General features: G+C 42.7%; 1 protein-coding gene across 15 annotated transcripts in view; it reads left to right on the top strand.

Moving 5' to 3' along the window:
- LOC139380570 (DDB1- and CUL4-associated factor 6-like) overlaps positions 1-12,404 on the top strand; it is a 78,908-nt gene that overhangs the window by 54,339 nt on the left and 12,165 nt on the right. For 3 of the 15 annotated variants that reach the window (XM_071123360.1, XM_071123356.1, XM_071123349.1), the window contains 4 exons: positions 2,515-2,740; positions 10,564-10,667; positions 10,909-11,308; positions 11,437-11,478. In XM_071123360.1, the coding sequence (XP_070979461.1) occupies positions 2,515-2,740; positions 10,564-10,667; positions 10,909-11,308; positions 11,437-11,478 (772 nt within the window). Of the gene's footprint in view, positions 1-2,514; positions 2,741-10,563; positions 10,668-10,905; positions 11,309-11,436; positions 11,479-12,404 lie in introns of all 15 variants that reach the window. The other 12 variants (XM_071123359.1, XM_071123355.1, XM_071123348.1 and 9 more) reach the window with 5 other exon arrangements.

Raw genomic sequence — 12,404 nt, 5'->3', positions numbered from 1 at the left:
AAAGTGGCCAGACAGGAGCCACTCCTCAGTAAAATGCACATGACAGCCGGCTTGGAGTTTGACAAAAGGCACCTAAAGGATTCTCTGGTCAGGTGAACCCAATATTGAACTCTCTGGCCTGAATGCCAAGCGTTACGTCTGGAGGAAACCTGGCACCATCCCTATGTTGAAGCATGGGGGTGGCAGCATCATGCTGTGGGGATGTTTTTCAGGGACTGGGAGACTAGTCAGGATCAAGGGAAAGATAAATGGAGCTAAGTACAGAGCAATCCTTTTTATTGTACTTTTTTTGTGCGTTGCCCTTTTTCTCCCCAGTTTCGTGGTATCAAATTGGTAGTTACTCTTGTCTCATCGCTGCAACTTCCGTACGGACTCGGGAGAGGCGAAGGTCGAGAGCCGTGTGTCCTCCGAAACACAACCCAACAAAGCCGCACTGCTTCTTGACACACTGCCCACTAAACCCGGAAGCCAGCCGCATCAATGTGTCGGAGGAAACACTGTACACCTGGTGACCGTGTCACCATGCACCGCGCCTGGCCCGCCACAGGAGTCGCTAGTGTGCGATGGGACAAGGATATCCTTGCCGGCCAATCCCTCCCCTAACCCGGACGACGCTGGTTCAATCGTGCACCGCCCCATGGGTCTCCCGGTTGCGGCCGGCTGTGACAGAGCCTGGATTCGTACCTAGAATCTCTAGTGGCACAGCTAGCACTGTGATGCAGTGCCTTAGACCGCATGGCCACTCGGGAGGCCCGAGGGATCCTTGATGAAAACCTGCTCAGGACCTCAGACTGAAGCAAAGGTTCACCTTCCAACCGGACAATGACCCTAAGCACACAGCCAAGACAACGCAGCAGTGACTTCGGGACAAGTCTCTGAATGTCCTTGAGTGGCCCGGCCAGAGCCCGGACTTGAACCCGATCGAACATCTCTGGAAAGACGGAAATAGCTGTGCCGCGATGCTCCCCATCCATAATCAATTTTAGAATAAGGCTGTAGCGTAAGAAAATGTGGAAAAGGTCTAGGGGTCTGAATATGTTCCGAATGCACTGTATATGACCCGCCGAAATAGTGTTAAACTAACACTTTTCAAAGTGTTGATAAACTAACACCCCAAGAGTGTTGGGTCTCCTAACATTATGGGTGTTATGAATTTGGACTTAATTGAACACTTTATTAGGGCAGATGCTGTTAAACTTCCTCAGTGTTAGGGCATTAACACCTGTGGTGTTACCGTAACTATTTTTTTTTGTGATATGAGACTGTGGGGTGTAAAGCCTTATTCACATATTTATTTCACAGGGTGCCTTTTGAGGAAATGTTTAAGTTACCAGTACCACCCATGTCTGTGTTTGCTATTGACAGAGACATGATTGTTGCATTCAATGGCATTGTCTTGTAGCCTTCAGCAAGTGAATGCCTAAGTGAATATTATATCATAAAAATACAATTCTTTATGACAGTACATTACTTTTATCATAAGGCAATACTTTGACAGCCTTGTTTTACCCTAACACAGTGGTCTGAAACTTTTGGTTTAAAGGCAACATTGGCAAGTCACATTATGCTGGCTTGTGTTGTATAATTCCTATTGGAATCCACTCAGATCTAGGATATTAAACAGATGGAACTTTTAATCACCCGCAATCTGCAGTTAGAATGTCTGTCAAGGTGGGGAAGATGGATAAATTAGACTACTTAAACCATCTAAACTGGAACAACCATCTCAATAATGGGTGAAATTAGTCCAACCACTTACGGATTGGATTAATGAAGTAAAATGTGTTATTTATCTTTGTGTATTATAAGATCAATGAATCAATGTGCATGCAGAAACATAGATATTAAACAAACTATTCTAAAAAGCAACCTTCAACAAAGCATCCTGGGAGATATGATCATAGGGGCCCTCCCACGTCTTTTTCATTCAGAGTTGACGCGGTAGAGTAACGATTCCACTGGGATTCAAATAACACTTCATTTATTCACCGCATGTGGCGTCAATTTCAATCCCATAGGTTAACCCCACTTGAACAACACTCCGATATAACACTTGCAACACTTTCTTTTTTTTTTACCTCACCACCAAGATTTTAACACCAGCAAATTTGCCATTGATCTACCTCAAATAACAATGCTGCATGTCATCATCATATTACATTGGCCTATATAGTAAAAAACATCAAATATAATCTAGTTTACATGTTTTTAACCAACACAACTACAGACTACATTTTGCAAAGAGCTAACACTGAAATGGAATCTATTTGCTAAAATATTTTTAGTCTACACACTAGTTCATTGTTTTATCACAAAGTCTCAACTGTACCCAATGCCTTACGATGAATAACTGTGTTGAAAATGTATGGAGGCTAGTAGGGATTTTTACTTTGGTAAGCAGGAGCCACTCAAAGACTAAACTATTGTCATATATAAAGCTAATATATTCCACTTTATTAAATAATCTATATTTTTCTACTTCCCTTTCTTGCTCTCTCTGTCTCTGTCTCTCAGGAGCATCAGAAGCTGTGAGTGTGGAGCGAAGTGCTGGAGCGAGTTCAATCAAGGTGAAAACCCAGTCTGTATCTGCCAGTGTAGCTGGAACCTCGCCCGGGGCACCCAGTAGCAGTACTGGACCAGGAGGTAGTCGAGCCAGCACAGCAGAACCAGTCCTGAGTTTACACTACAGCACTGAGGGAACCACTACCAGCACCATCAAACTGGACTTCACTGACGAGTGGTGAGCAAGCGACTTTCTGACTCCACAGCTTAAAAAGCCAGAAGCACAACTTTACCCTATTCAAACTTTATGAGCTGATTTCACAGACCCAGGTTAAGCCTACTACTGGAATGAAAAGCACACTCCATGGAGATTTTTTGTCGTTGTGACTTTGTTTTATTATTATAATTTTTATAAGACCTTAAAAACAAACACAAAAACAAACAAACAAAATGGCCACTATACCAAACATTCTTTAAAGTGAACAACATACACTACATGGCCAAATGTATGTGGACACCTGCTCATCAAACAAGTCATTCCAAAATCATGGGCGTTAATATGGAGTTGGTCCCCCCTTTGCTGCTATAACAGCCTCCACTCTTCTGGGAAGGCTTTCCACTAGATGTTGGAACATTGCTGTGGGGACTTGCTTCCATTCAGCTACAAGAGCATTAGTGAGGTCGGGCACTGATGTTGGACGATTAGGTCTGGCTCACAGTCGGTGTACAATTCATCCCAAAGGTGTTTGATGGGGTTGAGGTCAGGGCTCTGTGCAGGCCGGTCAAGTTCTAACACACCGATCTAGCAGATGTTATTGCGAGTGTAGCGAAATGCTTGTGCTTCTAATTCCGACAGTACAGCAATATCAATCCATTAATATCTTAACAGGAATGGAATAAGAATATATACATATACTGTAAATATATGGATGAGCGATGACCGAGCGGCATAGACAAGAATAAATAGATGATATGAAATAGAGTATGTACATATGAGATGAGTAATGCAAGATATGTAAACATTATTAAAGTGTCATTATTAAAGTAACTAGTGATCCAGTACAGTTGAAGTCGGAAGTTTACATACATTTAGGTTGGAGTCATTAAAACTCGTTTTTCAACCACCACAAGTTTCTTGTTAACAAACTAGAGTTTTGGAAACTCGGTTAGGACATCTACTTTGTGCCTGACACAAGTAATTATTTCACTCATAATTCACTGTATCACTGTATTCCAGTGGGTCAGAAGTTTACATACACTAAGTTGTGCCTTTAAACAGCTTGGAAAATTCCAGAAAATTATGTCATGGCTTTAGAAGCTTCTGGTAGGCTAATTTACATAATTAGAGTCAATTGGAGGTGTACCTGTGGATGTATTTCAAGGATTACCAACAAACTCAGTGCCTCTTTGCTTGACATCATGGGAACATCAAAATAAATCAGCCAAGACCTCAGTAAAACAATTGTAGACCTCCACAAGTCTGGTTCATCCTTAAAAGCAATTTCCAAACACCTGAAGGTACCACGTTCATCTGTACAAACAATAGTACGCAAGTATAAACACAATGGGACCACGCAGCCGTCATACCGCTCAGGAAGGAGATGGGTTCTGTCTCCTAGAGATTGCGAAAAGGGCAATCAATCCCAGAACAACAGCAAGGGACCTTGTGAGGATGCTGGAGGAAACAGGCACAAAAGTATCTATATCCACAGTAAAACAAGTCCTATATCTACATAACCTGAAAGGCCGCTCAGCAAGGAAGAAGCCATTGCTCCAAAACCGCCATAAAAAACCCAGACTACGGTTTGCAACTGCACATGGGGACAAAGATCGTACTTTTTGGAGAAATGTCCTCTGCTCTGATAAATCAAAAATAGAAAGGTTTGGCCATAATGACCATCGTTATGTTTGGAGGAAAAAGGGGGAGGCTTGCAAGCCCGAAGAACACCATCCCAACCGTGAGGCACGGGGGTGGCAGCATCATGTTGTGTTGGTGCTTTGCTGCAGGAGGGACTGGTGCACTTCACAAAATAGATGGCATCATGAGGTAGGAAAATGATGTGGATATATTGAAGCAGCATCTCAAGACATCAGTTAAGTTAAATCTTGGTCGCAAATGGGTCTTCCAAATGGACAATGACCCCAAGCATACTTCCGAAGTTGTGTCAAAATGGCTAAAGGACAACAAAGTCAAGGTATTGGAGTGGCCATCACAAAGCCCTGACCTCAATCCTATAGGAAATTTGTGGGCAGAACTGAAAAAGCGTGTGCGAGCAAGGAGGCCTACAAACCTGACTCAGTTACTCCAGCTCTGTCAGGAGTTCAATGTATTTCAATGTAGTTCAATGTATTTTATAAACAAATTTATGCAACACCAATGCCCAAGTGAAAAAGTAATTGCCCCCTTACACTCAATAACATGTTGTGCCACCTTTATCTGCAATGACTCCAACCAAACGCTTCCTGTAGTTGTTGATAAGTCTCTCATATTGCTGTGGAAGAAATTTGGCCCACTCTAGGTCTGCACTAGTCAAAGTCCAGCCCTAATCCCAATTGAGATGTTGTGACAGGACTTGAAACAAGCAGTTCATACTTGAAAACCCACAAATTTTGATGACTTCGATGACAGTTGTGCATGGAAGAGAGGGCCAAAATTCCTCCACAGCGACATGAGACTGATCAACAATGACAAATATAGTTGGAGAGCAGGCCATTTTATTTTATTTAAAAAGTTGGATGGAATAGAAACTGTCAGGGCCTGGAATAAATATGTCAGCTTGGTAAAATATTCCTTTTGATTATGTTGACCCTAACCCGAGTGGCGCAGCGGTCTAAAGCACTGCATCTCAGTGCAAGAGGCGTCACTACGTTCCCTGGTTCGAATCCAGGCTGTTTCACATCCGGCTGTGATTGGGAGTCCAATAGGGAGAAGCACAATTGGCTCACCGTCGTCCAGGTTTGGCCGGGGTAGGCCGTCATTGTAAATAAGAATTTATTATTAACTGACTTGCCTCGTTAAATAAATGTACAATAAAAAAAAAAAATAATAATAATATATAGGGAGAGATCTGAACATGGAATCCAATCTGTTAAAACAATTTATTTTGTATGCCTCCTCCAGATTGCTTGGTATCAGTACACACAGGTATTTCATGTTTCTTTGTCCATTTCCCCTTAAATGTACTTTCTAAGCTTGAGAAGTCATGATTAGAAATAGGCATTATTTTAGTTTTCCCCCAATTCCCTTTGAATCTGTATACAGAACCATATGTGTCCAATGGTAGTGAAAGAAATGACAGAGAATGTTCAGAGGAATAAAGTTAAATGTCATCTGCGTACAATGATATCACATGTTGATCTCCACCAATCTGCAGTGGGGCAAAAAAGTATTTAGTCAGCCACCAATTGTGCAAGTTCTCCCACTTAAAAAGATGAGAGAGGCCTGTAATTTTCATCATAGGTACACTTCAACTATGACAGACAAAATGAGAAAAAAAATCCAGAAAATCACATTGTAGGATTTTTTATGAATTTATTTGCAAACTATGGTGGAAAATAAGTATTTGGTCACCTACAAACAAGCAAGATTGAAAGGTTGAAAATGACTCCAACCTAAGTGTATGTAAACTTCCGACTTCAACTGTACAGTCATGGCCAAAAGTTTTGAGAATGACACAAATATTAATTTCCACAAAGTTTGCTGCTTCAGTGTCTTTAGATATTTTTGTCAGGAATACTGAAGTGTAATTACAAGCATTTCCTAATTGGCAAAGGCTTTTATTGATGATTACATGAAGTTAATGCAAAGAGTCAATATTTGCAGTGTTGACCCTTCTTTGTCAAGACCTCTGCAATCCGCCCTGGCATGCTGTCAATTAACTTCTGGGCCACATCCTGACTGATGGCAGCCCATTCTTGCAAAATCAATGCTTGGAGTTTGTCAGAATTTGTGGGTTTTTGTTTGTCCACCTGCCTCTTGAGGATTGACCACAAGTTCTCAATAAGATTAAGATCTGGGGAGTTTCCTGGCCATCGACCCAAAATATCGATGTTTTGTTCCCCGAGACACTTAGTTATCACTTTTGCCTTATGGCAAGGTGCTCCATCATGCTGGAAAAGGCATTGGTTGTCACCAAACTGTTTCTGGATGGTTGGGAGAAGTTGCTCTCAGAGGATGTGTTGGTACCATTCTTTATTCATGGCTGTGTTCTTAGGCAAAATTGTGAGTGAGCCCACTCCCTTGGCTGAGAAGCAACCCCACACATGAATGGTCTCAGGATGCTTTACTGTTGGCATGACACAGGACTGATGGTAGCGCTCACCTTGTCTTCTCTGGACAAGCTTTTTTCCGGATGCCCCAAACAATCGGAAAGGGGATTCATTAGAGAAAATGACTTTATCCCAGTCCTCAGCAGGCCAATCCCTGTACCTTTTGCAGAATATCAGTCTGTCCCTGATGTTTTTTCTGGCTTCTTTGCTGCCCTTCTTGACAACAGGCCATCCTCCAAAAGTCTTCGCCTCCCTGTGCGTGCAGATGCACTCACACCTGCCTGCTTCCATTCCTGAGCAAGCTCTGTACTGGTGGTGCCCCGATCCCGCAGCTGAATCAACTTTAGGAGACGGTCCTGGCGCTTGCTGGACTTTCTTGGGCGCCCTGAAGCCTTCTTCACAACAATTGAACCACTCTTCTTGAAGTTCTTGATGATCTGATAAATGGTTGATTTAGGTGCAATCTTACTGGCAGCTATATCCTTGCCTGTGAAGCCCTTTTTGTGCAAAGCGATGATGACGGCACGTTTCCTTGCAGATAACCATGGTTGACAGAGGAAGAACAATTATCCCAAGCACCACCCTCCTTTTGAAGCTTCCAGTCTGTTATTCGAACTCAATCAGCATGACAGAGTGATCTCCAGCCTTGTCCTCGTCAATACTTACACCTGTGTTAACGAGAGAATCACTGACATGTCAGCTGGCAGGGCTGAAATACAGTGGAAATGTTTTTTGGGGGATTCAGTTCATTTGCATGGCAAAGAGGGACTTTGCAATTAATTGCAATTCATCTGATCACTCTTCATAACATTCTGGAGTATATGCAAATTGGCATCATACAAACTGAGGCAGCAGACTTTGAAAATTAATATTTGTGTCATTCTCAAAAATTTGGGCCACGACTCTGTGTATGTGTGTGTGTATATATATATATATATATATATATATATATATACAGTGCCTTGCAAAAGTATTCGGCCCCCTTGAACTTTGCGACCTTTTGCCACATTTCAGGCTTCAAACATGAAGATATAAAACTGTATTTTTTTGTGAAGAATCAACAACAAGTGGGACACAATCATGAAGTGGAACGACATTTATTGGATATTTCAAACTTTTTTAACAAATCAAAAACTGAAAAATTGGGCGTGCAAAATTATTCAGCCCCTTTACTTTCAGTGCAGCAAACTCTCTCCAGAAGTTCAGTGAGGATCTCTGAATGATCCAATGTTGACCTAAATGACTAATGATGATAAATACAATCCACCTGTGTGTAATCAAGTCTCCGTATAAATGCACCTGCACTGTGATAGTCTCAGAGGTCCGTTAAAAGCGCAGAGAGCATCATGAAGAACAAGGAACACACCAGGCAGGTCCGAGATACTTTTGTGAAGAAGTTTAAAGCCGGATTTGGATACAAAAAGATTTCCCAAGCTTTAAACATCCCAAGGAGCACTGTGCAAGCGCTAATATTAAAATGGAAGGAGTATCAGACCACTACAAATCTACCAAGACCTGGCCGTCCCTCTAAACTTTCAGCTCATACAAGGAGAAGACTGATCAGAGATGCAGCCAAGAGGCCCATGATCACTCTGGATGAACTGCAGAGATCTACAGCTGAGGTGGGAGACTCTGTCCATAGGACAACAATCAGTCGTATATTGCACAAATCTGGCCTTTATGGAAGAGTGGCAAGAAGAAAGCCATTTCTTAAAGATATCCATAAAAAGTGTCGTTTAAAGTTTGCCACAAGCCACCTGGGAGACACACCAAACATGTGGAAGAAGGTGCTCTGGTCAGATGAAACCAAAATTGAACTTTTTGGCAACAATGCAAAACGTTATGTTTGGCGTAAAAGCAACACAGCTCATCACCCTGAACACACACCATCCCCACTGTCAAACATGGTGGTGGCAGCATCATGGTTTGGGCCTGCTTTTCTTCAGCAGGGACAGGGAAGATGGTTAAAATTGATGGGAAGATGGATGGAGCCAAATACAGGACCATTCTGGAAGAAAACCTGATGGAGTCTGCAAAAGACCTGAGACTGGGACGGAGATTTGTCTTCCAACAAGACAATGATCCAAAACATAAAGCAAAATCTACAATGGAATGGTTCAAAAATAAACATATCCAGGTGTTAGAATGGCCAAGTCAAAGTCCAGACCTGAATCCAATCGAGAATCTGTGGAAAGAACTGAAAACTGCTGTTCACAAATGCTCTCCATCCAACCTCACTGAGCTCAAGCTGTTTTGCAAGGAGGAATGGGAAAAAATGTCAGTCTCTCGATGTGCAAAACTGATAGAGACATATCCCAAGCGACTTACAGCTGTAATCGCAGTAAAAGGTGGCGCTACAAAGTATTAACTTAAGGGGGCTGAATAATTTTGCACGCCCAATTTTTCAGTTTTTGATTTGTTAAAAAAGTTTGAAATGTCCAATAAATGTCGGTCCACTTCATGATTGTGTCCCACTTGTTGTTGATTCTTCACAAAAAAATACAGTTTTATATCTTTATGTTTGAAGCCTGAAATGTGGCAAAAGGTCGCAAAGTTCAAGGGGGCCGAATACTTTCGCAAGGCACTGTATGATATATATAATTTGTATTTATTTTTTATTTAAAAAATTCCTCTCTCTCCTACATAACAATATGTAATAAATATACACTGAACAAAAATATGCAACAATTAAAAATATTTGACTGAGTTAAAATTCATATAAGGAAATGAGTCATTTGAAGTAAATTAATTAGGCCCTAATCTATTGATTTCACTTGACTGGGAATTTGAGCATTTTCCCACTGCAGTCAGGTCAAGCACCTGGTGTAGACGACGAACACGCAGATGAGCTTCCTTGAGACGGTTTCTGACAGTTTTTGCAGAAATTCTTTGTGCAAACCCACAGTTTCATCAGCTGGCCAAGTGTCTGGTCTCAGATGATCCCGCAGGTGAAGAAGCCGGATGTGGAGGTCCTGGGCTGGTGTGGTTGCACATGGTCTGCCGTTGTGAAGCCGGTTGGAAGTACTTCCAAATTCTCTAAAACGACGGATGCAGCTTATGGTAGAGAAATTAAAATTAACAATTAACAATGGTGACAGCTCTGGTAACAGCTCTGTTGGACAGTCCTGCAGTCAGCATGCCAATTGCTCGCTCCCTCAAAACATGAGACATCTGTGAAATTGTGTTGTGTGACAAAATTGCACATTTTAGTTGCCTTTTGTTGTCCCCAGCACAAGGTGCACCTGTGTAATGGTCATACTGTTTAATCAGCTTCTTGATATGCCACACCTGTCAGGTGGATGGATTATCCTGGCAAGCGATAAATGCTCATTAACAGGAATGTAAACAAATTTGTGCACAAAAAGAGAAATAAGCTTTTTGTGTGTATGGAAATTTTCGGGGATCTTTTATTTCAGCTGATGAAACATGGGACCAACACTTTACATGTTGCGTTTTATATTTTTGTTCTGTGTGTGTGTGTGTGTGTGTGTGTGTGTATTTATATAATATGACTTATGATTACATTGGTAAGTCCCATTGCCCAACTAGGACTAAATTACACTTTATTTATTTTATTAATTACAATTATTATTTTAAATTTTTTATATAAAAAATTCTTAATGAAATACGGAACATACTAAATATCGAGGGAAACTGAACCTTGATGTTCTCATTTTTTCTCATCAAATAAATCCACAATCTCATTTTGGTGACCATGTTTCTCAGGTGTTCTTTAAGAAAGACTCACCCCCCCCCCCCCCCCCCCCCCCCCCACACACACACACACTTTAGGAGCAGCAGAGCCTCCAGTTCCAGGGGGCCCAAACAGTCAGAGGCAGCAGGGGCCGTCCAGACCAGAGAGGGACCCTCGGCAGAGAGCTCTGCCTCAGCGCAGGGTGAGGACTAGAGTGGCCTAGTGGCCATGATTGTTACTGCACTCTATGGGATACCATGTGTAGCACTGATCTGGTGGGCATGACTTCAAACATTGGATGGTTTTATTCAGTGGGTCACACGAAAACACCATTAGGTCCACTTAGTTTCTGACATTGCCCTGACGTAGACAACTGTTCAGTTATTGAGCCTCATAATGACCACATCTCTCTCGCTTTCTCTCTCCACCTTCAATACCAGCAGCTGCGGCTGGTTTAGAGCCCTCAAGCCAGAGCAAGGTTGCTGCTCCCCACACCGACCCAGTGTGTGAGGCTGGGGGTGCCTCCGCCGCCTCTTCCAGCACCCAGGGATACATGCCCACCCAGGCCCCAGCACAAGTCTCCTCTGTGGGGGAGAGTTTGACTGCCTCGCCCCTGGAGAGGACCCAGGGTGTGGGTGCGGAGGACACCTCTGGGGGCTGCAGGAGAGAGCAGCCTGCTGGGGAGGGGGGGTATGGGGGTCCAACAGGACCAGGGGGGCAGGGGGTTCCAATGGGACCGGGTGGGCAGAGCCAACCCTCCCGTAGCAACCAGGATTCAGACGACAGTGATGACGACCCAATTCTTATCCCCTCAGCGAGGTACAGAGGAGGACAGGGACAGAGGTACGACTACAACACGACAGTTCATATACACACACACTATTTTGATGTATATTTTCTCCATGTTGTGAGGACTCCTTTTCTCTTCTTCTGTGTGGTTTATTACGATGATGATTCTGCTATACACATAGATCAAATTTCAGAGGATCAGCGGTAGGCGATAGGATGATCAGGTAACATCTGTGTGTTGACAACTTAAACATCTAACCTGCAAGGAGTGCAGTGCTCATAGAAAACGTGTAACTTCCAAAACTACTGCTACCATGACTCCAAGCAACCCCCTGAGACTACTGTACGTCTATACCTAGAAGGCGTGGTGGAGCTTGTAGTTTTCACCAGCATTATTAAGCCTTGTGTGTGGGCACTGTTGCGAAACACTAATCGTGTGAGCATGCATATGCATGTGAGTATCACCACCACAATTTGCTAAGAGGAGAGCTATTAGCTTCATCATCCCTGGCAGGTTACCTAGCGATATCACCAGGGTAACAGGCAACACCAGTGATGCAACAGCCAATGAATGAATGAATGAAGCCCTACAATCCCTGAGAAAATGTAGATAATGCCTATGGTAATATAGCCAGCTTAGACTAAGTGTAGTACTTAGCTTACTCATTGTTTGCACACAACAAGATTGATAGGATAAAGATGTGTACATACTGTATATACAGTGCATTCGGAAACTATTCAGACCCCTTGACTTTTTCCACACTTATTACGTTACAACCTTATTCTAAATTGTTGAACTATTTTTTCCCCCCTCAATCTACACACAATACCTCATAATGACGAAGCAAAATTTTTTGCAAATGTAGAAAAATAAAACGGAAATATCACATTTACATAAGTATTCAGACCCTTTACTCAGTACTTTGAAGCACCTTTGGCAGCGATTACAGCCTCTAGTCTTCTTGGGTAGGACGCTACAAGCTTGGCACACCTGTATTTGGAGAGTTTCTCCCATTGTTCTCTGCAGATCCTCTTAAGCTCTGTCAGGTTGGATGGGGAGCGTCACTGCTCAGCTATTTTCAGGTCTCTCCAGAGATGTTTGATCAGGTTCAAGTCCGGGTTCTGGCTGGGCCACTCAAGGACATTCAGA

This window comes from Oncorhynchus clarkii, chromosome 22, assembly GCF_045791955.1.
Source record: "Oncorhynchus clarkii lewisi isolate Uvic-CL-2024 chromosome 22, UVic_Ocla_1.0, whole genome shotgun sequence".
Lineage (NCBI taxonomy): Eukaryota > Metazoa > Chordata > Actinopteri > Salmoniformes > Salmonidae > Oncorhynchus > Oncorhynchus clarkii.
This window is presented reverse-complemented; position numbering and strand designations above follow the sequence as displayed.